We start from the raw sequence: 25665 nt of genomic DNA, 5'->3' as shown, positions 1-25665 counted from the left end.
TTCTCTACTAAACATTGTCCTGAGCACAGCTGCTCCTGGGCTTGCAAGTCCCTCAGGAGACAATCAGACCCATTGCTCCCTTCCTGTAGTCTGCAAATGATGCCCAGAACTGTGACCTTGGATGCAAAGAGTGTAAGAAGACCCAGGAGAAGGGAATAAAACTTTTAATGACTCTGGGATTTAGTGGTCACCCACCTCCACCATGTCGTGATCAATATTTTCCTCACAGCCTGCAAATCTAGAATTCCCAGTGTGGTCTTAGCCTCAGTTCCTTGATCGAGAGTATCCTCCCATATAAAAGCCTTCTTCACTGCTAGCCATTGCCCCATATGAGGCTGTCCTGTCACTGATTGCCTGGTTCCCAGCAGGTATGTGGCTGTGTACTCTCCTTCCTGTTCTCTTTGGCTGTGTCTCTGTGTCTGCTTTTTCCTCACCAAGAGCCTGGCTGTTGCCAAGGCAGAGGCCTCACTTTGACCGTCCTGGGGATGTAATTGTGGGAGGCAGCTTCCCCATCTTTTATCTCTCTATCGGAACCCTGTCTGACTTCACTGTTCCACCATCTGGACTGCTGACTTCAGAGTAAGTGTTGGATGTGGAATGGGAGTCTCTGAAACCCAGAAGCAGATTTACAAGTTTGTGTGAAGCCTTGGATAGGGGTTGATTCTCAGAGTCCCAGCTAGATGGCCACCACGTTTCTCTGTGTATCCATGCAGAAGCTCTGTTGCTCTCCTTTTACATCACCTCTGTCTATCTGTCTGTCTTCTTTGTACTGGACTGAAGTATGGGTGCTCATGTTCAATTACATCTTCCCCAGATTTCTGTCCTTCACTGCCTAAGCTTGACTATTCTGGAAGTTGTTCTCTAGACCAGGCTGACCTCAAATTCCATTTTTTTTCTATAGTTTTTCTCTGTGTAGCAGTAACAGTTGTGGAACTCAGTCTGTAGTCTAGGCTAGCCTCAGACTCATAAAGATTTTCTTGCCTGACCCTCCCCAATTCTGGGTTTAAAGGCATGCACCACCCGACCCAGCTGTGACCCTCCCATTTTACCAAGGACTGTTTGTGTCTGCAGGTCTGGAACTGTCTAGTGAAGTTTGTAGGTTCACCTGTTGGGAACATGACTGACAACAATGTGTGCCTTTCCCCCAGAATACATCCTCTGCCAATAGTTCAGCAGGGAATTTTAGGGTCACAGAAGGAATTTGTCCATGCATGAATGGCTTCTGGATGGCTCATATGTCTGCTATGTCTAAATCATATACCAAAGACAACATTTCACATCTCTTCTCTCTGTCTTCTGGCTCTTACTATGAGCAATTCTGAAATAGATGTTAGTTACTGTTAATTCTAACCAAGTGTACTGTGCAATATTTTTTTTTCTTTGTTTGGACGGGACAAGGTCTCTATTTAAGTAGCTAGCTCTTGGTACCTGGATTTGGCTCTACCTCCAGAGTGCTGGGATTAAACAAGTGTGCCACCACACCCAACTAATTCAATAGATCTTCAGTTATCCATTCTGTCTTCTGAAACTGTCCCCTCTGATTACTGGCTCCACATTCCCTCTGGCTCCCCTTTGAGTATTCTGAAGTGTGCTCCTCTGCACATCTATGTAGAAATACTTGTGGAGATGTTGTTCTACTTGTATCTCTCGAGTCCCTGTGTTTATTCGTGTTCAGTTTACCCCATCATGAGGGATAAATGTGGGCTTGTCTTTCCCTCAGCGTTTCCAAGTGGGGCTACCGCGTGGCCCAGAGTTTTGTCTTTGCCATCGAGGAGATTAATAGGAGTGCTCACTTGTTGCCCAATTTGACTCTGGGCTTCTCCATTCGAAACTCTGCTGACTCAGTACATGGAGCCCTCCACGAGACAATGAGCTTTCTCTCGAGGCAGGAGGAGCCCATCCCCAACTATACCTGCCAGCATGGCTCTCCTCAGGCTGCTCTGGTTGGGGACACACGGTCATCCCTGTCTGTCTCCATGGCCAGACTTCTGGGGCTGTACAAGTTTCCCCAGGTGAGTTACTCAAGCCTTCTTCCTTCATGAATGTAGTGCAGTCCCTTAATGATGATAGAGAAACTGATGGTGATGGCCACAGGCGTGAGCAGCTCTGTTGTGGAGCCAGGGTCCCTGCAAGTATTCTCCATGTCTAACATGGTTCCCCTCCATATACAGATAAAGATAGTTTAGAGAGAACTGGCATCCCTCTCATTGACCAGGAAACTGAGAACATATCTTTTATATTTAAGAAATATTTTTAAAGATTTATTTATTTTTATTTTATGTGTATGAGTATTTTTCCTTCATGTATATATACACATGTACATATCCATGTATGCATATATGTAAATTTTATACACACATATGTGTGTATATATGCATGTATATATATTTATGTGCACACATGTATTCCATGTGTGCCTTATAACCATGAAAATGAGAGGAGGACATGGAATACCCTAGAATGGCATTGCAGATGTTTTATCAGTGCTACATGGGTGCTGGGAATTGAAACTCAGTTCACTGAAATAGTAGTTACTGAAATAGTTAATTCTGTTAACCACTGAATCATCTCTACAGTGTTTATTATTATTATTATTAATTATTATTTGTGGGTGTTAGTGTGTATACTCAAGACCAGTGCCATTGTTTCCATCTGCATGTTCGAAGACACTTTTTGGATGTCAGTTCTTTTCCTCTATGTTGGTTCTGGGAAGTAAATGACATTTTTAGACTTGGTGGTAAACACCCTTACCTGTGGAGACATCTCCCCAGCTCACTGAGAAAACAAAGAAACAACGAAGAAAATAAAAAACACAGCTTATCAGTCATCTCACCTGGCTGTAGCTAGCAGAGCTGAGATTTGAGTCTAGAAAATTGAGCTCATGCGAATGGTCTCTTCTACCTCATGGATTTTTCCCATCAATGCATCCATTATTGTCATTCCCACAGGGTGGCCATATATGGCAAACCTCTCAGTTTTTAGTTTTGAAGAGGTGACTTCAGGATAATTTATCTATTTAAGTTGAATGATTTAGTGACTTATATCTTAGCATGATTACCGTAGGTGATTTGGAACATGTCCTTTTTCCTGCAAAGAGACACCTCCTTCACGCAAGCCCATTGGCACCACATCCCATCATTTCTAATCTGAAGCAACGTCTAATCTAATTTCTGTGTCTGTGTATTTGGTTTTTCTGTTTTTTTACATGACTGGATTCACACTATAGGTAGGTGTCTGACCTGGCTTCTTTCACTGAATATGCCTTAAGGTTCATCCATGTTGTAGCAAGTGCCAACAGGTCTCTCCTTAAGAATACTTATAATCTTTTGTATGTAAAGGCCATGAATTGTTTTTCCTTTTATCAGTTCCTTACCTCTGAATATGAAATATGCTCATGTGGTTGTAGACTTATCCCCCAGGCCTGGGCTTTTCTTAGAAGGTTTTTAAACCTTTATTTGGAGAGCCACTGGAGGAGGTAGGGATTCAGGCTAAAATTGGTGGTCCCATTTTCTGTATATTCTCTGCTTCCTGTTATACCAGGGTCACATCTGCTTCCATTGAGCATCTGCCATGTGTACACCACCCCATGGATTTTATTTTCCCAAACCGTGAGCCTAAGTCAGCTCTTCCTCCCTAACGTTGCTCCTTGTCACGTGTTTCTCTCACACCAGTGAGCCCTCACTACCATACTTGCTTCCTCTTTGCAGCTCTCATGCATACTGTTTCTGTGAATATTTGACTATAGGGTTTTTTATGTTCCTATACTTTTGGTTATGCTGTCATGACCACCCGAATGAGACTGAGTCTGCCTTATCCCTGCATATGTGATGTGGGAAGGTCATATGTCAATCTGTTGATTTCATTGTTTAATAAAGAAACTGCCTTGGCCCATTTGATAGGCCAGCCCTTAGGTGGGTGGAGTAGACAGAACAAAATGCTGGGAAGAAGGGAAGTGAGCTCAGACACCATGCCACTCCTCTCTGAGACAGACACAGGTTAAGATCTTTCTGGTAAGCCACCATTGTGGTGCTGCACTGATTACTAAATATGGGTTAAAGCAATATTTGAGAGTTAGCCAAGAAGAAGCTAGATATAATGGACCAGGCAGTGTTTATATGATTATAGTTTATGTGTTGTTATTTCGCGGCATAAGCTAGCCAGGCAGCCAGGAGCCAGGCGGCAGGAACACAGCCTACCGCTCCGTCTAAAAATGGCTGCCCAACGTGGATAACTGTATCCACAAAAAGCCTGGGAAATCTTGGGAAAGAATAGAATAAAGCATGTTTTATTTGTAGCAGCAATTTCTTTGGTCTGCTCTGCTTGTTAGAGGCTAGCAGGCACTCTCATCTAAGAGAGGCTTCCTGACTCAGCTTTAACTGCAAAACTCTGCAGCTCTTTTAAGAGGTCTTGCCATGAAACACTTAAACGGTGTTGATGAAAAGCTGAATGCATGTTTTTCGGTTTTCAGCCATAGCAGGTAAAAAGCTTTGCCATTGTAAAATGCTGGCTTTCTGGGCTGTCCTGCCAGGGCAAACTCTGACTCAGGCAGGCAGTCTGACTGAGTGTAGTCTGGGAGCAGAATGCTGCAGCTTGCTTGCTGGTAGGGACCTTGAAGTACCATAGAGTGGTGGCAATAAAAATGGCTACAGCCAGTCCCTCTGCCATGAGGCTGGAAAGCTAAGGAATGGGCTGGATCTAGCCGGCAAAGCCACGGCTTTAATCCTGTTCATATGGCTCAGTAATTTAAAGGCTCATGTGGTCAGAAAAAGAGAGACATATACAGTAAAGAGAGATTCAAAGACAAAAAAGTCTCTAAATGGTTTACAGTTTGTTAAAAATATATGTAAGCTAAAGGTTAAATTTCTTAAAGTTAAAAAAATGAAAGAAAGAATAGTTGGGTGTGGTGGTACACACCTTTAATCCCAACACTTGGGAGGCAGAGGTAGATTGACTTCTGTGACTTCAAGGTGTGGCAGGACACACCTTTAATCCCAATGCCTGGGAGGCAGAGACAGAGGGATCTCTGAGAGTTCAAGGACAGCCTGGTCTACAGAGTTATTTCAAAACAAAGATATACAGAAAACAAGTCTCAAAAAGTAAAAGTAAAAATAAAAGAAGTAGAGGTTAAAATAAAGCCACGTAAAGATGAAAAAAAAAACACAGAGAATCTTGATACTGTATGCTATTATGCTTTCTTTAAATTCTTTAAATGGTGAGGAAGGATCAACAGCTACTAAAAGATATTTGCTTATAAATGCTGTAGAATTTATCCAAGATAGGTATTTTGAAAATACCTTGACTTCACAGTTGAAGTCAAAAGGTATGTTACTTTGGAGAAGAGATTTTACTTTTGTTTCCACAGAAAATGAGAGGCTCTGGATTTATTCAGAGTTAAGAAAAATCTGCTTTGATCAAGGAAGACCACCTGAGAAATCTCTGATAGGAATTGATCGCCCAAATGTTTGAGTTCTTCATCCAGAAAAGGTTCAAGACTGCAGCCTGAGATGATCAAGACTCACAGGATACTTCAGTCAGGACTTGATCATAACTCTAAATTTTCTTTAAGTCTCCATAAGATTACCAGCACCCCCAACCAGCTGGAAGTAGCCTGGATTACTATGCCCACATTCCCCAAAAATGGACTATGGATATTTTCCTTTGTTTGTTTGTTTTTTTTTTTAAAGAGGGGGAAGTGGTGAGGGAGAATTGTCTGTATTCTGTTAATCATGTTATAAATAAACGCTGATTGGCCAGGTAGGAAATATAGGTGGGAAAACCAGACAGGAAGTAGAAATGATGTAATGAGAACAGGAGAATTCTTGGAAGGAGGAAGTTGATTCCTCTCACTCCTGCACAGACCACCGAAGCAGCAGGATGTAATGTGCCTCACTGAAAAAGGTACTGAGCCACATGGCTAACATTGATCAGAAAAAATGGGTTAATCAAGATGAGAGAGTTAGCCAGTGAGAGGCTAGAGCTAATGGGCCAATCAGCTTATAATTTATGGAGACCTTTGTGTGATTTTCTTTGGGGATAAATAGTTGTGGGGTACCAGGAGAGACAAAAAGCCCAACAACAAGCAGGCCCCCGTCCATGTTACAAATATGAAAAACTTAGGGTCTCTGTGTTGAAACAATAAGTCTTTTCTACATATTGTAGTGGCAGGAGAAGGTTTTGCACTCATACCCCGATGCTGAGAAGCCATATTCTGTGTCCTTCAAAACAAACACAGACATAGATCCCCAGATATCACATCTTCTAGAAATCTCTCTTTTGAAAACATGGTATCACCTCTTCCTCAACTACTTGACAAATCAGGCTCCTATTTGTCTGGAAGCTAGAAAGACTCACAGTGGTGGTGTGATAAGAGCTGAGCATTTTTTGTGCCTGTTGGTTCTACCTGGGACCCATTGGTTCCTACTAGGGACAGCAAGATGGCTGATGGTGTAAAGATGCTATCCAAGCCTGACCACTTGAGTTTGAACCCCTGGAACCCATGTGGTGGAGGAGAACTAGTTCCCACGATTTGTTCACTGACCTCCACACATGTACTGCCAGACAACACACACACACACACACACACACACTCACGAAAATGAAAAAGAACAGCATCACAGCTGTCTGCTAACCAGAGAGTCACATGAATCCTAACTGAGGTGCAGAAACCAAATATGAGGATGTAGGTGAAGGACAGATACTGAGAGGAGATCAGGTAAGGCTTCATTCATTGAAGTTTTGAGCTTCATTTTTGAAGCCAAAGGGCTGTGTCTGGGATGAGCAGCCAGTGAGAGTCCACAACTGCTTGTAGGACCATCACAATACAGGATGCTCAAGACCTTTCTTAAAAATATTTGTGTTTTATAATTAATATACATTCATGTGTATGTTTATATATGTGAGTCTATGCCATAGTTGTAGGAGAAAGCCAGAAAAGGGTATTAGATTTCCTGGATCTGGAGTTGTAGGGAGATGTGAGGCACCTGGTGTGTGCTAGGACTTGAACTTGGGTCTTCTACAAGAAAAACAAGGGCTCTGAACTGCTGAGCCATGTCTCTAGCCCTCTCCTTCCCACCTTCAAACTAGATCATCAGCCTATGCATAAGTCCCAGTCTCATTCACTCTCTATTGTCTGATTTTTCTTTCTTTGACAGATCAGTTATTCGTCCTCACTACCCAGCCTCAGTGACAAGATCCAGTTCCCATCTTTCCTTCGGACCGTGACTAGTGACCTCACATCTTGCCGTGCAGTGATCCAGCTGATCCTTCACTTTCAGTGGTCCTGGGTGATCATTCTTGCCCATGATGATGACTTTGGAGAGCAGGCCAGCTCTCTGGCCATTCAGGAACTGAGTTCAGCTGGTGTGTGCATTGAGTTCGCCCTCCATGTCCCTTCCCATGAGTCCATGGAGAAGATTGGAGAGATTGTCCAGAAGATGCAGAAATGCACAGCCAGGGTTGTTCTGGTTTTTCTAAGCAATTCCAATTTCCAGCTCATTCTTCATGGCCTACTTGGTGTTCCTGTCTCAGGGCAGGTCTGGGTCAGCAAGGAAACTACACACATGGCACTTGCCCTGTCTATTCCAGGCATTTCCCAAGTATTGTTCGGCACATTTGGCCTTCTGTATTACAGCAGCAGGGCTACTGGCTTCCCAGAGTTCCTTGCTAACCTACGCCCCAGCCAGACTCCAGAAGACATGTTTATAAAAAAGTTTTGGGAGTTCACCTTTGATTGCACATGGCCCCACCAGAGCAGCACAGTGACAGAGGATGTCCAGCTGTGCTCAGGGAATGAGAGTCTGATAAACAAGCAGTATCCTTTCCCAGAAGTGAGTAAAATTGATGTTGCTTACACAGCTGTCTACAGCATTGCCCATGCCCTACAAGACATGATAACCAGTGGACAGCAGGATGGGAAAAGTACAGATTCCCAGGACTTCCATCCCTGGCAGGTGAGAGAGACGTGTGCAGTGGGTGACTGCGTGATGGTTGGGAAAGAGGACATTGACTCTGACTAAGCTATAGAGGTGCAGCTGACTGTATGCTTTAGCAAGGATGTTTCATACTTGCTACTGAGAGGCTTCTTAGAAGGAACAGTGGCCAAGGAATCCCTGCCATGTGTGGGATCTCAGAACAGTCGAGTTCTTGTAGGTTGACTGATTTAGCACCATCAGGATGCCTAGTAAAATTAGTATTTCACATAATAGTAAATATGTAAGTGTTTCTTTACCTGCCCAGCAGTTCCTGAATAAACACTCAGAGGCCTATATTAATTATAAAATTTGATCTATTAGCTTAACCTTATTATTAACTAGCTCTTCCTTTTAAATTAACCCATATGTATTATTTTATATTTTACCATGAGTTTGTGGCTTGACGTCACATCTTGCTGCTTTGTCAGCTGCTAGCATCTGTCTGCATTCTTCCTTCTTTTTTCCTGTATTTAGCTTGGGTTTTCTGACTGACAATTTTCTGCCTGGCCATAGGCCAAAGTAGCTTTATTCATCAACCAATAAAATCAATACATATTCAATGCATATAGAAGGGCATCCCATATTATAGAGTTTTAATACTGCAAATTTAAGCTTTGATAAACAGTGGATGACTTTTAGTATAGATGTTCTGCAAATCAGAATTTCAACCAGATATCAAATGCCATTTATTTTTCATTTTTTGGTGTATGGGACATGTATATGGGCACATGTTTGTGGGCATGTGGGCACAAGTGGGTGGCATGTGCACTCACTTGTACATACTTGTGGGAATATCTGAGGATGACAAGGAATCACCTTTCAATCATTCTTCCATCTTAATTTTTGGGGCATGGTTTCTCACTCAATTCCAGAACTTGCTGATGTGGCTAGTCTCGGTAGTCAGCTTTTTCATGCATCTCCTGTCTCTACGTTCTGAGAATGTAATTAGAGAATGGCTGACAAATCCACCTGAAATTTACGTGGGTTCTGTGTTTTTAAGTCTTATCCTCAGGCTTTTATGACAAGTGCTTTAATCACTGAGCCATATCCAAAGCCCTTACTTATTATTCTATTTAAATATTATTGATAATTTCATACATGTGTAATGTATGTTGGCCATTTTCCCTGAGTCTTTGTCTATCTATCTGTCCACCTGCCTGTCTCTTTGTATTTCCATCAATCCATCGATCCATCGATACATCCATGTATCCACCTATTCATCTTCCACCTCATCCATCTATCTATCATCTATCTATCTATCTATCTATCTATCTATCTATCTATCTATCTATCTATCATCTATCCATCCACCCATTTTTTTGTAGTTGCTCACGGTATCTTAGTTCAAGATATATAAGAGGACCCCTGGAAGACATGTTGCTCACTGATGAGGTAAACAATGAGAACGGTGGCCAAGAAGGAGGTGTGATTTCATTACCATCACTCATATAACCTGAGTATATAGTGTGTGCCTGATGAACATACATATGGTTGTAAACAGGAGGAACAGTGATAATTTTTGTCATTTGACTGGGGTGACAGATTAAAATTTGCAGTAGGTCAGGTTTTGAGGCCCATGTTTCTCATACTAGCACACAGAATGTTGAGACCAACTTGGACTACAAAGGAAGATTTCATCACAAAATTAAAACACGTAAGTGTCAAACTGTCTGTGTGTACTTCATGATGAGGATATAAAGTAGAATGAGAATGAACAAGTGAAGGGAAGTGAGTTGTTGTCTGAGTTCCTGTCTGGCCCAGTCCTCAGAATCATTAAGTCCCAAAGAAGTCACACAGAGGTCTACATTTACTATAAACTGTTTGGCCCATTAGCTCAGGCTTCTTATTAACATTTATAAATTATAATAGCCCATTATTCTTATCTGTGTTAGCCATATGGCTCAGTACCTTTTTCAGTGGCGTAGTCACATCTTGTTTCCTCTGTGCTGGACAGGACTCCAGGGGGAGTTTCCCTCTTCCCAGAATTCTCCTGTTCTCCTTGACCTGCCTCTACTTCCTGTCTGGTTGTCATGACTATACTTCCTGCCTGGCTACTGGTCAATCAGTTCTTATTTAACACATCATTGACAGAATACAGACAATTGTCCCTTACCACTTCTCTCTCTCTCTTTTTAAAAAAAACCAAAGGACATCCATAGTCCTTTTTTTTTTGGAAAGTGGGTTTAGTTTTTCAGGCTACTTCCTGCTGGTGGGTGGTGCTGATAATCTTATGGGGACCTAAAGAAAATTTAGTATTATGATCGAGTCCTGACTGGAATATCCTGTGAGTCTTGATCATCTCAAGGAGAAGTCTTGAATCTGTTTGGATGTTGAACTCAGACATCCTGGCCATCTGTTCCTACTGGAGATTTCTCAGGTGACCTTTCTTGATCTAAGCTGATTTTCCTTAACTCACAATGAATCCTCATCCTCTCATTTCCTGTGGAAACAAAAGCAAAATCTCTTCTCCAAAGTAACATACCTTTGCCTTCCATTTTTAAGTCAATGTATTTTCAAAATACCTATCTTGAATTAATTCAGTAACATTTACAAGCAAATATCTTTTAGCAGCTGTTGCTCCTTCCTCAGCATTCAAACAATTCAAAGAGAGCATAATAACATACAGTATCCAGATTGTCTGTGTATTTTTCATCTTTACATGGTCTTTATTATAACCTCTATTTCTTTTATCTTTATTTTTAATATTTTGCTTTTTGAGACAGGTTCTCTGTGTATCTTTGACTGTCCTGAAAGTCTAAATCTAGATCAGGCTGTCCTTGAACTCACAGAGATCCACTTTCCTCTCCCTCCCAAGTGCTTGGATTAAAGGTGTGTGCTACCACACCTTGAATTCACAGAGATGTGTCTGCCTCTGCCTCCCAAGCTTTGGGATTAAAGGCATATGCAACCATGCCTTGAACTCACAGTGGTCTGCCTGCCTCTGTCTCCCAAGTGTTGGGATTAAAGGTGTATACCACCATACCCACGTACTCTTTCTTTCTTTTTTTATTTTAAGGACTTTAACCTTTTTTCCAAGCCTGCATACATTTTAACACACTGTAAACCATTTAAAGGTATTTTTCTTCTTTGAATCTCTCTCTCTCTCTCTCTCTCTTTTTTCTGACCACATGAGTCTTTAATTTGCTAAGCAATATGGGTAGGATTGAAGCCATGGCTTTGATGGCTGGATCCAGCCCATTCCTTAGCTTTATGAGATACCAGCCTCATGGTGGATTTACTGGATGTAGCCATGTTTATTGCCAAGACTCTATGGTGTTTCAAGGTTCCTGCCACCAACAGAAAGCATACGGTCAGCTTTTCAGCAACACCATTTAAGTGTTTTGTGTCAGGACTTCTTTAAAGAGCTGCAAGCTCTTGCAGCTAAAGCTGAGTCAGAAAGCCTCTATTAAATGAGGGCTCTTGCCTCTTAGCAAGCAGAGCCTACCTTAAAAAATCCTGCTATCAGTAAGACATGATCTACTCTATTATTTTATGTCTAGACTTACTTCCTGTGCTCTTTCAGGCTTTATGTGGATGCAGTTGTTCACACGTTGGGCACCATTCATTGTCTGAGTTTCTGTCCTGCCCAGTTCTCACAATCTTTAAGTTGCAAAGAAATCACACAGACGTCTACATTAACTACAAACTGATTGTCCCATTTGCTCAGGCTTCTTATTAATTCTTATAACTTACATTAGCCCATTATTGTTATCTGTGTTAGCCACAATGCTTGTGTTATCTAAACAGACACACACACAGACACACCACACACCGTCCCCCCCAGAGAGAGAAACATATTTGTGAGATCCTGAATATATCACACATATTTTATCTTCCTTATGCCCAATGGTGCCAATCCTTGGTTGAAGTGACTCTGTCTCACTGCAGAGGTGAATGGAATGTGGTATTTTGGACAAGACTCCAGACTGCCCCTGGCTGGTCTACAATGTCTCCCTTCTTTCCTCAGCTGCTTCAAGCTCTTAGGAATGTGCACTTCAAGACTCCCGATGGAAGTGAAATTATATTTGATGCCAATGGAGATTTGGTGAAAAAATTTGACATTTTCCATGCGCAGAAAACCCCTAAGGGTGTATTCCGCTTGGTCCATGTAGGAATGATAGACCCTCAAGTCTCTTCGGGGAACAAAATGATGGTCCATTTGAAGGAGGAAATTCAAGTGAGTTTCCTGAATGCAGAGATGAACTTACCCTAGTGTGTTAAAGTCACAGGGAAATTCCAAGTCCATTGGAATTCATTACTACTGTGCATGAAGTTGAGGTGGCTCTGATTGGGTCAGTCAGTTATAACTGGCTATACTGTTTATCTCATTAGAGATCTTTCTCTGAATGATATTGATTCACCAGCAAAAAGGAAAATGTAAAAGATGGGGTAGGGAGATTGCTCAGTGGTCAAGTTGTTTTGTATGCATTATAAAGAACCGGACTTTGGAACTGCAGAACACTTGTACATGCTGAGTGGGCAGTGGGTCTCACCTGTAATTTCATCCCTGGAGGATGGAAACAAAGAGATGTCTACAGAATCCTGAACAGTAATCCTAGCCGTATCAGTGAGTTCTGCGTTTTCCTTTGAGCCTCTGCCTCAACACCGTGGAAAAGCAATTGAGGATGATTTCCAGCATTAACCTTGGGCCTCCACATGTGCTTTTCCATACATGAACACGAGTCCACATAGGTTTACGATGGCACATACACACATTTCCACCACCCATACTTATGGAAATGGGGGAAGGTTTCAACATACAAGATGTACAAATACAATGAGAATCTGTAGTTGGTGCTCCCTTGGAAATATATTCAGTGTCTCTGTTCAGGACCTGCTCTGAGAGGAGGAAGATAGAGATACACTCAGTTAACTACTGTTCCATAGACCATCAGTTTACTTACTGTGTTAGTTTATTTCAGCCAAAATGACAAATACTTGAGAACAGTTTTAAGTGAGGAAAAGTTTTAATCATCTCATGGTTTTAGAGATTCAGGGTCAGATGTATCAATTGCTCTGGATGTGTGTGATTGAGGCAGTGTGTCATGCAAGACAGCAGACATGTGTGGTGGGAGAGATTGCTGATGAGTGCATGGGACTCAGGAAGGTGGTAGGGATCTTGATAGATTAGACAGGTAAACAAGTTATATCTGACCAGTGCATAGCCTCCATGTCCCACTACCCCAAACCTAATCCCATGTTCTATTTCTAATATGTATACTAATTTAACAGATTGCGAATCCATTGAGGAATTAATCCATTGATCTTGTCAGAAGCATTCTCTTACTTCGGGTTTCTATTAGTGTCAAGAGACACCACAGCCAGACACCTCTTATAAAGGAAAAGCATTTAATGAGGTGGTTTACATTTTCAGAGGTTTATTTAGTCCATAATTATTCTTATGGATCATGGTGGCATATAGGCAGAAATCATGCTGGGGAAAGGAGCTGAGAGTTCTACATCTTGACCTGTAGGCACAGGAAGTGAACTATGTCACTTTCATTTTATTCCATTTATTAATCTGTTTATCACGTTGAACACAGGATTTAGCTCTATGACAGGTCATGATATTCCTTTTCTCTTCAAATTTTACATTTTGTATTTTTCCTTGCTCAGCTTGATCCTTTTCATTAGAAATTTTCATTAGAATTAATACTAATAGCCACATGACAGGGTCTATATTATGCTGTTTTGAGATTTTATTTTTACTGCCAATGAAATTAATCCAAAACACTTCAATTTAGCCTCAGGCAAACTCTGTGGACTAGTGCAAACAGCAGCCACACTCTTCACATAAATATCCCAAGAACAATCTCTAGGCAATACATTAATATTCTTTACTTCTGAAGCTTCTTGAGCCCGACCAACAGTTAACCTAATCACACTCAGCACCTTGGTTTTCCATGCTCCTAGTAGTATAGCAATAGTAGCAGTAAGCATCACTTAAAATTTCCTACTGCTTTTCTAATCCACTGTACCATGGTCAATGTTTATTGAAGCAGAAGCTTTACCAGGCCTTTCACTTCAATACCCAATTTTCAGGAACAAACTTCTGTCTTAGTTAAGGTTTCTATTGCTATGAAGAGATACTATGACCCCAATATCTTTTTGAAAGGAAAAACATTTCATTGTGGTGGCTTACATTTTCAGAGATTGATTCATTATCATCGTGGTGCAACATGGTGGCTTGCAGACAGACATGGTCCTGGAGAAGGAACTGAAAGTCCTAAATCTTGACCCGTAGGCTACAAGAGGTGAACTGAGCATATATGATACCCCAAATCCACCCCCACAATGACACACTTCTTATAACTAAGTCAAATCCCCCATAGTGCCTCTCCTTATGAGCGTATTTTGGCCAATTACATTGAAACTACTATAGCATCAATATTCAATCATTCTTTACATACCCACAGTCAGGTGACTAGTGGTCCAACACAAGAGAGGTTGAGAAACATTTGAGATTCTAACCCTGATATTTATTAACAATATTAGAAACAGTGTTGTGTCATTTATGTCTACGTGTGGAGTCTGGTACATAGAAATGGCTCAGCTTTCTGTCCTGAGCCAGTGAAGAAAGAGTCCCCTCCTCTGCAAGTTTGTCTAAGTTCGTTTTGGTCAATGGTGGCCTTAAGGTTTTCCACATGAGAATGAGATTCCCATTCTTGGATTTCTCAAGTATGAAAGAAAGATGCACACTATGTGTTTTCAGGACTCCTTTGAAGAACTTTTCAATGGTCTTGATCTGGGAAGGGTCAGCACCCCACACTTCCTTCTTCATAATCCTTGCCTGGAGGTAGAGCTATGCTAAGATAAACTGAGTCATCCTTGGCAGGTCCCAGGTAAATGAGAGGGCCACTGAGTGTGCTGTGAATGTGTGAGAGTCTCTCTCTCTCTCTCTCTCTCTCTCTCTCTCTCTCTCTCTCTCTCTGTGCTTGTTGTTTGCACTCTGGGAGTCAGTACCTGCAATTCTGCTTACTGAAGTTGGATGATACTTTGTTATGAGAGTTTAAGTGAATCACACCAGGGCAGTCAAACTGTAAATCTCAACAGCTTCACAGAGGGAGATAGAGAAAAGGAAAAGAGACAACTACATCTTTTGAGTTAGAAATGGAGTCCATGATGTAGCCACAGGGCTGACTGTAGTTTCAAAAAGAAGAAATCTGAAGGCATCAAAAAATATTTCCCAGGCTATATGGACTTTTGTAGTGGCTGTCAATACCCAAATTATTGTTTAAATTTTATTTTGCATGTATGCATGTTTCCCTGCATCTATATTTGTGTACTGGTGTCTGTGCAGGCCAGAGGTGGAGAGTGGATCTTTTGCAACTGGAGTTACAGTGTGAGCTGCTATATTGGATCTGGGAATTGAACCCTGATCTTCTGGAAGAACAGTCTGTAGTTTTAACCTAGGCGCCTTCTCTCCTGCCCCCATATCTTCAATTGTTGATGCAGGAGCCCCAGAGAGACTGGAAAGACAACACATCAAACTTTTTAGCTATGTATTTAATCCCTTAGCCAAGTAAATCACATGTAGCTCTTTGTTTATTACACTCAAAGTTACCTTTCCAGTCTGGCATCTGCTCGGGTAGACATGTTTTCTGAAAGGCTTCTCATCTAGTGGGCTGAGAGGGAACTATCCTGTTCTGGTTCTTAAGTTAGGTCAAGCATCTGTATCCCTAAAAGTCACCAGTAACACTATTCTCACTGTTACTAGGTGCCCACCTCTGTCTGCAGTGAAAGCTGCCTTCCAGGGTTCAGCCAAGTGCCCAGACTGGGAGCGCCCCAATGCTGTTTTGATTGCAGTCCCTGCCCCGAGGGACAGTTTGCAGACAAAAAAGGTAAGGACATGTAGATCTGGAATCTGAGGGACCAAAGGGAATTTTGGGTCTCTTGTATTTTTCCATTGTCTTAGTTACCGTCACACTGCTCTGAAGAGACACCATGACCAAGGCGACTTCTAAACGAAAAGGCTTTAACTGGGGGCTTGCTTAGTTCATATCCATCATGACAGTATGCATGGTGCCAGGCAGTAGCTGAGGGTTTCCATTCTGATCTACAGGCACTAGGCAGGCAGTGAGGTGGAGAGTGGGCCAGTTGTGTGAGTCTGAACTTTCAAAGACTACCCATAGTGACACCCCTCATCCCACAATGTTCCACCTCCTTATCCATCTCCAACATCTACCAGGTTGGAAGAAATCATTTAAATATATGAGACTTTGGGGCTATTCTAAGTCAAACCCCCACACCCATCCTCCAAAACACCGTGCAGTCCTTGCTGTCTCATGGAACTTCAGCCAGAGCTCTGCTAATAGATATTGTTAGGTAAATGCTTTATTCTAAAAGACAAGCATGCTACCCATAATTAGAATGCAGAAGAATTCTCCTCCATCAAAAACTGCACATCCTTGTCTCCTGATCAAGAAACAGGCATAAACTGCTTCCATAAGCTTCTAGTTGTTGTGTAGTTAGAACCCTAACTTTTGCTAACACTGATGATTTCACTTGCTTTTCAAACCTCCTATAATTGGAATAGCATGGTGGATGTCCTTTTGTGACTTTCTTCTTGCTTTGTATTAGTGGGATTAATCCCAGAAGTTTAGTGGCAATGGACCACCACATTCCCTACTATTTCAGCTACAGAAGTTATTCCTTTATCTTTCTAAAAGTTTGAAAGCAAAGCCAAGTTTTCACCAGAGCTGGTGTTGTGTGAGGCCTTGGAAATGAATATCCTCACTGGGTGCTCTCAATTCATTGTTGTTATGTGTGTTTGTGAGTGTGTATGTGTTTATGTGTGAGCGTGTGTGTGTGGTGTCTTCTCTTGGCTTGTTGTTTGGTTTTGAGTCACTGTCTCTGCTTGCAACCCTGGCTGACTTGGAAGTCTCTACATTTATCAGTCTTTCCCTGAACTAGTAGAAGTCTACTTGCCTCTGCCCCTAAAATTAAATCATGAGATTAAAGTCATGTGCAACCACCCCCAGCTCCAGCTCCACCTTCTTAGTAGATTAGCTGCACTGTTGGAGTTAGTGTGTACCTAATTTAACCTGGAGTTCTCATTTAACCTTTATTACTCATCTCCAGTTTACCCATGAGAAATATATCTCATTTTGAGATGCTTAGGTGCAGGATTTCAACAAATGAGTTTTGGGGACACAGCACAGTCTAAAACATTTGTTAATTTGACCAATTACTGGTCCTGTTTCAATGAAATGAACTGTTAAGAACTCACACAAGAGACCTTTAATCTCAGCACCCATGGGGCAGGTACAGGAGGGTCTTTGTGCAATGTGGCCTGAGAGTGTAGTCAACTCAGTGTTCCCCAGGCTGAATAAGACACCCTGTTTTAAAAAGTAAAATGAAAAGGGGCCTATAGAGGCAGCTCAGCTGTTAGAAACACCACATGTTGGATCACAACCAAGTAAACTCCAGTTATAGGGAAACTGTTGCTTTCTTTTGACTTTTGCACACTCCAGACATACATATGATTTCAATATAGACAAAACTCTCAACAAGTAAAAAAAAAGAGGTCATTATAAAAGAAGAAGCTGTGGAGACTGTTTATATGGCCCATAAGTTAAAGTATTCACCATCAAACCTGACAGCATAATTTCAGTCGCTGGAATCTAAATTGTAGAAAAAAATAACAAATTCATGAATGTTTTGTTTACTACTATGTGTAATCCATGGCATGCCTGAGCCCACAAACATACTTTTTTTTCCCATTTTTTTTATTGAGAAGGGGAGAAAAAAAAAACAAGTTTGTACCTCCTCCCAACCTCCCATTTCCCTCCCCCTCCTCCCACCCTTCTCCCCCTCCTCCCACCCTTCTCCCCCTCCCCCCACTCCTCTCCTCCTCCCTCTCCAGTCCAAAGAGCAGTCACGGTTCTCTGCCCTGTGGTAAGTCCTAGGTCCTCCCCTCTCCGTCCATTTCTAGGAAGGTGAACATCCAAACTGGCTAGGCTCCCACAAAGCCAGAACATTACGCAGGTTCAAAACCCCGTGCCATTGTCCTTGGCTTCTCATCAGCCCTCATTGTTCGCCATGCTCAGAGAGTCCAGTTTTATCCCATGCTTTTTCAGTCACAGTCCAGCTGGCCTTGGTGAGCTCCCAATAGATCAGCTCCACTGTCTCAGTGGGTGGGTGCACCCCTCGTGGTCCCGACTTCTTTGCTCATGTTCTCCCTCCTTCTGCTCCTCATTGGGACCTTGGGAACTCAGTCCAGTGCTCCAGTGTGGGTCTCTCTCTCTATCTCCATCTATCACCAGATGAAGGTTCTATGATGATATGCAAGATATTCGTCAGTATTGCTCTAGGATAGGGTCATTTCAGGTTCCCTGTCCTCAGCTGCCCAAGGAACTAACTGGGGACCTTGGCTTGGGCATCTGGGAGCCACTCTAGGTTCAAGTCTCTTGCCAACTCTAAGGTGGCTCCCTTAACTAAGAATTGTGCTTCTGTGCTCCCCTATCCAACCTTCCTTTATCCCAATCCTCCTTTTTCCCCAAGTTCCCCCCATTCTCCCCTTCTCCATTTTCCCTCCCCATCTCCCCTTACCCCCATCCCACAACACCCCCAAGATCTCAATTTTCTCCCTGGCCATTTTGTCTACTTCCCATAGCCAAGAGGACAACTATATGTTTTTCCTTTGGGTCGCCTTCTTACTTAGCTTCTTTGGGATCACCAATTGTAGACTCTGTGACCCTTGTTTATGGCTAGAAACCAATTATGAGTGAGTACATCCCATATTCAACTTTTTGGGTCTGGGTTACCTCACTCAGGATAGTGTTTTCTATTTCCATCCATTTGCATGCAAAATTCGAGAAGTCATTGTTTTTTACCGCAGCGTAGTACTCTAATGTGTAGCTATTCCACACTTTCTTCATCCATTCTTCCATTGAAGGGCGTCTAGGTTGTTTCCAGGTTCTGGCTATTACAAATAATACTGCTAAGAACATAGTTGAACAAATGCTCTTGTCATATGATTGGGCATCTCTTGGGTATATTCCCAGGAGTGGTATTGCTGGGTCCAGGGGTAGGTTGATCCCGAATTTCCTGAGAAACCAAAACACTGATTTCCCAAGTGGTTGCACAAGATTGCATTCCCACCAGCAATGGATGAGTGTACGCTTCCTCCACAGCCTCTCCAGCAAAGGTTATCATTGGAGTTTTTTATTTTAATCATTCTGAAAGGTGTAATATGATATCTCAAAGTTGTTTTGATTTGCATTTCCCTGATCGCTAAGGAGGTTGAGCATGACCTTAAGTGTCTTTTGGCCATTTGAACTTCCTCTGCTGAGAATTCTCTGTTCAGTTCAGTGCCCCATTTTTTAATTGGGTTAATTAGCATTTTAAAGTCTAGTTTCCTGAGTTCTCTATATATTTTGGAGATCAGACCGTTGTCTGTTGCGGGGTTGGTGAAGATCATCTCCCTGTCAGTAGGTTGCCTTTTTGTCTTGGTGACAGTGTCGTTTGCTTTACAGAAGCTTCTCAGTTTTAGTAGGTCCCATTAATTCAATGTTGCCCTAAATGTCTGTGTTGTTGGGGCTACACATAGGAAGCGATCTCTTGTGCCCGTCTGCTGTAGGGTACTTCCCACTTTCTCTTCTATCAGGTTCAATGTGTTCTGACTGATAGTAAGGTCTTTAATCCATTTGGACTTGAGTTTTGTGCATGGTGATAGATATGGGTCTATTTTCATTCTTCTACAGGTTGACCTCCAGTTATGCCAGCACCATTTGTTGAAGATGGTTTCTTTCTTCCATTGTATACTTTTGGCTTTTTTTTTTTTATCAAAAATGAGGTGTTCATAGGTTTGTGGGTTAAAATTCGGGTCTTCTATACGATTCCATGGGTCGACTTCTCTGTTTTTATGCCAGTACCACACTGTTTTCATCACTGTAGCTCTGTAATAGAGTTTGAAGTCAGGGATGGTAATGCCTCCAGACAATCCTTTATTGTATAGGATTGTTTTGGCTATCCTGGGTTTTTTGTTTTTCCATATAAAGTTGATTATTGTCCTCTTAAGATCTGTGAAGAATTTTGATGAGACCTTGATGGGGATTGCATTGAATCTATAAATTGCCTTTGGTAGAATTGCCATTTTTACTATGTTGTTCCTCCCAATCCAAGAGCAAGGGAGGTCTTTCCATTTTCTGGTATACTCCTCAGTTTCTTTCTTCAATGCCTTAAAGTTCTTATCAAATAGATCTTTCACTTCCTTGGTTAGAGTTACCCCAAGATATTTTATGCTGTTTGTGGCTATCGTGAAAGGTGAAGCTTCTCTGATTTCCCTCTCTGCTTCCATATCCTTTGTGTATAAGAGGGCGACTGATTTTTTGGAGTTGATCTTGTATCCTGCCACATTACTAAAGCTGTTTATCAGCTGTAAAAGTTCTTTGGTGGAGTTTTGGGGGTCGCTTATGTACACTATCATATCATCTGCAAATAACGAAAGTTTAACTTCTTCCTTTCCAATTCGAATCCCCTTGATCCCCTTATGTTGTCTTATTGCTATTGCTAGAACTTCAAGCACTATATTGAAGAGGTATGGCGAGAGTGGACAGCCTTGTCGTGTTCCTGAGTTTAGTGGGATGGCTTTGAGTTTCTCAGGAATGAAGCCTACTTGATCATAATGGATAATTTTTGTAATGTGTTCTTGGATACGGTTTGCCAGTATTTTGTTGAGGATTTTTGCGTCGATGTTCATGAGTGAGATTGGCCTGTAATTCTCTTTCTTGGTTGAGTCTTTGTGTGGTTTTGGTATCAGAGTGACTGTAGCTTCATAAAAGGAATTTGGCAATGACTCTTCTGTTTCTATATTGTGAAAAACATTAAGGAGTATAGGTATTAGTTCTTCTTGGAAGTTCTGGTAGAATTCCGCATTGAGACCATCTGGTCCTGGGCTTTTTTTGGTAGGGAGGTTTTTGATAACCTCTTCTAATTCTTCGCGACTAACAGGTCTATTTAGATTGTTCACCTGGTCCTGGTTTAACTTTGGTATATGGTATTTATCTAAAAGAGTGTCCATTTCCTTTACTTTTTCCAGTTTTGTGGCATATAGGCTTTTGTAGTAAGATCTAATGATTCTCTGAATTTCCTCTGTGTCTGTGGTTATGTCCCCCTTTTCATTTCTGATCTTATTAATTTGCAAATTCTCTCTCTGCCGTTTGATTAGTTTGAATAGGGGTTTATCAATCTTGTTGATTTTCTCCAGGAACAAGCTTTTTGTTTCATTGATTCTTTGGATTGTTTTCTGTGTTTCTATTTTGTTGATTTCCGCCCTCAGTTTGATTATTTCCAGTCTTCTACTCCTCCTAGGTGAGTCTGCTTCTTTTTTTTTTCTAGAGCTTTCAGGTGGGCTGTTAAGTCTCCAATGTGAGCTTTTTCTGTTTTCTTTAAGTGGGCACTTAGTGCTATGAACTTTCCTCTTAGCACTGCTTTCATAGTGTCCCATAAGTTTAAGTATGTTGTTTCTTTATTTTCATTGAATTCCAGGAAGACTTTAATTTCTTTCTTTATTTCTTCCTTAATCCAGGTATGGTTCAGTAGTTGACTGTTCAGTTTCCATGAGTTTGTAGGCTTTCTGGGGGTAGCATTGTTGTTGAATTCTAACTTTAATCCATGGTGATCTGATAAGACACATGTGGTTACTAATATTTTTTTGTAACTGTGGATGTTTGCTTTGTTACCGACTATGTGGTCGATTTTTGAGAAGGTTCCATGAGCTGCAGAGAAGAAGGTATATTCTTTCCTATTTGGATGGAAAGTTCTATAGATGTCTGTTAAGTCCATTTGATTTGTTACCTCCATTAAATCTCTTATTTCTCTGTTAGGTTTCTGTCTGATTGACCTGTCCATTGGTGAGAGAGGAGTGTTGAAGTCCTACTATTAGTGTGTGTGGTTTGATGGCTGCCTTGAGTTTTAGCAATGTTTCTTTTATGTACGTGGGTGCTTTTATATTAGGGGTTAGATGTTCGGGATTGAGACTTTATCCTGCTGAACTGTTCCTGTTATGAGTATAAAGTGCCCCTCTCCATCTCTTCTGATTGATTTAAGTTTGAAGTCTACTTTGTTAGAGATTAGTATGGCCACACCTGCTTGTTTCTTAGGTCCATTTGCTTGATCAGCCTTTTCCCAGCCCTTTACTCTGAGTAGGTGCCTGTCTTTGTGGTTGAGGTGTGTTTCTTGTAAACAGCAGAATGTTGGATCCTGTTTTCGTATCCAATCTCTTAGCCTGTGCCTTTTAATAGGTGAGTTAAGTCCATTGACATTAAGTGATATTAATGACCAGTGGGTGTTAACGCCGGTCATTTTTTTTTAGTAGAGTTTGTGTGTTTCCCTTCTTTGATTTGTGTTTGTGAAGGGTCTCTAGATGTCTGAGTTATTGTGGTCATTGTTGGACTCCTTGGTTAGTGATTTTCCTTCTATTACTTTCTGTAAGGCTGGATTTGTGGCTGCGTATTGTTTAAATTTGTTTTTATCGTGGAAAATTTTATTTTCTCCATTTATAGTGAACGAAAGCTTGGCTGGGTATAGTAATCTGGGTTTGCATCCATGGTCTCTCAGTTTCTGCTGTACATCTATCCAGGACCTTCTGGCTTTTATGGTTTCCATAGAGAAGTCAGGTGTAAGTCTGATAGTTTTACCTTTATAAGTAATTTGGCCTTCTTCCTTTGCAGCTCTTAATATTCTTTCCTTATTTTGTATGCTTTGTGTTTTAATAATTATATGGCGAGGGGATTTTTTTTTTGATCCAGCCTATTCGGTGTTCTGTATGCTTCTTGAACCTTCATATGTATATCTTTCTTTAGGTTGGGAAAGTTTTCTTCTATAATTTTATTAAATATATTTTCTGGACCGTTGAGCTGCACTTCTTCTCCTTCTTCTACTCCTATTATTCTTAGGTTTGGTCTTTTTATTGTGTCCCATATTTCCTGAATGTTTTGTGATGAGAGTTTGTTGGACTTGCTGTTTTCTTTGATCAGTGTGTTTATTTTCTCTATGGTATCTTCAGAATCTGAGATTCTTTCTTCTAACTCTTGTAATCTGTTTGTTATGCTTGTTTCTGTAGACTCTGTTTGTTTACTTAAATTTTCTATGTCCAGCCTGCCCTCTGTTTGTGTTTTCTTCTTTGCCTCCAGTTCAGTTTTCAAGTCTTGAACTGTTTGCATTATCTGTTTGATTGTTTTTCCTTGGTTTTCTAGGGTATCATTCACTGATTTATTCAATTCTTCAAACTTTCTGTTATATTTCTCATCCATTTCTATAAGGGCGTTTTTTACATGCTGTTTAAGGGCATCAATCACTTTCATGAAGTCAATCTTTTCTACTTCTTCTTGATTAAGGTGTTCATGTCCTCCCGTTGTGAGGTCGCTGGTTTCTGGTGGCTTCATGTTGCTTTTCAGCTTCTTGGGCGAATTCTTGCCTTGGCGTCTGCCCATCTCTTCTTCCAAATGCTCCCTTATGAATCTTCTTTTACCGGATCAGGTCTCCTTGCCTACCCAACGCTGGCTCTCCCCAACGTTGGCTCTCCTGGCGCCAAGAGATCAGGTCTCCGTGCTGGTTGGGCAGCTTGCAAACAAAGTGCCTACCTCCAACGCTGTCTCTCCTGGCGCCGAGAGATCAGGCCTCCGTGCTGGTGGGCAGGTCGCAAACAAAGCGCCTACCCTGCTTGGTGCAGGCAGGCGATAGAAACAAAGGGAGTTCCGCCCGCTTGAGTGCCCCGAGGATTCGGACCCAGTGCCCAGACAGGCTGGGCTGTGTGATGTTATGTGCAGAAAGAGGGCAGTGGGGCCGAAGTGGGGAGGGTTCTGGATGGGAGCTGGGTGGGCTAGGAAGAAAGAGGCGGTATGCAGGGAGTGGAGGCCCTGCAGAGAGCCCAAGAAGGACAGGGGGCCAAGGAACCTCTGAGCTCCCCTTCCCCCCACAAACATACTTATGCAGACAAAATATACAAATAAGTTTAGTTAGCAAAGTAAGGGGGAAGATTGAGGAATTATATCACATGTTAAATGTCTGGTCTTGACAAGCATGTACATCCACTTATAAACATGTGTGCACACACAAACCTGCACACACAAGCATAGGTTAGGTATAATGGTGCAGGTGTATAATCACAGCACTTAAGAGGTTGAGGAAAGAGGCATTGGAGTTCATATCCATCTTCTGCCACTCAGACTGAGTGTCCCTGTGACACTGAGACATGAGACACTGAGGACAGAAACAGAAACCCTCACATAAAAAAGACACAGAAATGTAGCTTTTTTCTTTGTGCCTCTGCCTCTAATATCACCCATCCCAGCCCTGGTCACCAAGAATAATTCATAAATCCATGACTTGATGGAAAGGCTGTAAGGGCAGGGAGTGCTTGGGGCACCTTCCTTCCGAGCTGGTGCAGTTGGCACAGTGTTGCAGAAATGGTGTCTGTGTCTCCCGTAGACATGAAGAGATGTCTCCTGTGCCCCAAGGAGCAGTACTCAAGCCACACCAGAGACCGCTGCCTGCCCAGGACAGAGATCTTCCTGGCCTTTGAGGAACCTCTGGGATTCATGCTGGCTTTGGTGGCACTCTTCCTGGCTGGTCTGGCTGTCCTGGTTCTGGGAGTGTTTCTGAAGCACAGGGACAGCCCCGTGGTCAGGGCCAACAACAGAACCCTCAGCTACTTCCTGCTGATCTCCCTTTCCCTCTGTGCCCTGTGTGCCTTGCTGTTCCTTGGCCGCCCCAGTGTCCTCACGTGTCTCCTGCGCCAGACGACCTTTGCTGTGGTGTTCACGGTGGCCGTCTCCTCTGTTCTGGCCAAGACTCTCACAGTGGTCCTGGCCTTCAGGGTCACCAGGCCAGGGGCCAGGATCCAGGTGTGCCTGAGCCCTGGGGCTTCCACCTCAGTGGTCCTCATCGCTTCCTTCACGCAGGTTGTTCTTTGTGGGGTCTGGCTGGCCACCTCCCCACCATTCCCACACAGGGATATGGTCTCAGAGCCCCAGCACATTGTCATCCAGTGCCAGGAGGGCTCTGGCACCATCTTCTTCTGTGTGCTGGGCTACTTGGGGTTCCTGGCAGGGGGTACCTTCTCTGTGGCTTTTCTGGCCAGGGGCCTGCCAGATGTCTTCAACGAGACTAAGTTCCTGGCCTTCAGCATGCTGCTCTTCTGCAGTGTCTGGACAGCGTTCCTGCCCCTGTACCACAGTGCCCGGGGCAAGTCCACTGTGGCTGTAGAGATCTTCTCCATCCTGGCCTCCACAGCTGGCCTTCTGGGTGGCATCTTCATCCCCAAGTGTTACATCATCTTGCTGAGACCAGAGAGGAACACACCTGCCTGGCTAAGGCAAGGTCACAAGGCACAGCAAAATAGGCAGAGTGAGATGCTCCAGAGAAGGTGTCTCCCCAGGTCTGCACCACAAGGATTCATGACCTAGTCCTTGAGGGGGGCCCACTAGGACCAACTGTGATTTTAGCTCACTGTTTCTGTGTGCATCCAAAGGTATTTAAAGCAACAATCAAAGTAAGAGTGAGACACTCAGAACAAAACACTCCTGACTATCGATTTGATACTAGACACATCAATGTTATTTTCTACTCTCTCTCCATTTTACTGCTAACATTTATCACAATTAGGAAAGTTTGAGGCATTCATATGTGAGCTCCCAGGATGTATTTGAACAGCCCCTGAGAAGTGTTTGTTTATGTGAGATGCTGGCTA

General features: G+C 42.4%; 1 protein-coding gene across 1 annotated transcript; it reads left to right on the top strand.

Annotated features, from left to right (window-relative positions):
- Positions 1–370: 370 nt before the first annotated feature.
- Positions 371–25381, top strand: LOC121449897 (vomeronasal type-2 receptor 26-like). The gene is made up of 6 exons (XM_041654559.1): positions 371–579; positions 1721–2012; positions 7152–7949; positions 11938–12147; positions 15688–15811; positions 24405–25381. The coding sequence occupies exons 1-6, from the start codon at positions 371–373 to the stop codon at positions 25379–25381; spliced, it is 2610 nt and encodes an 869-aa protein (XP_041510493.1).
- The last annotated feature ends 284 nt before the right edge of the window (positions 25382–25665 follow it).

This window comes from Microtus oregoni, unplaced genomic scaffold (assembly GCF_018167655.1).
Source record: "Microtus oregoni isolate MIOR12 unplaced genomic scaffold, Mior012 000006F_ref0000085, whole genome shotgun sequence".
NCBI lineage: Eukaryota > Metazoa > Chordata > Mammalia > Rodentia > Cricetidae > Microtus > Microtus oregoni.
The sequence above is the reverse complement of the archived record's forward strand: the minus strand, read 5'-3'. Positions and strand labels throughout refer to the sequence as shown.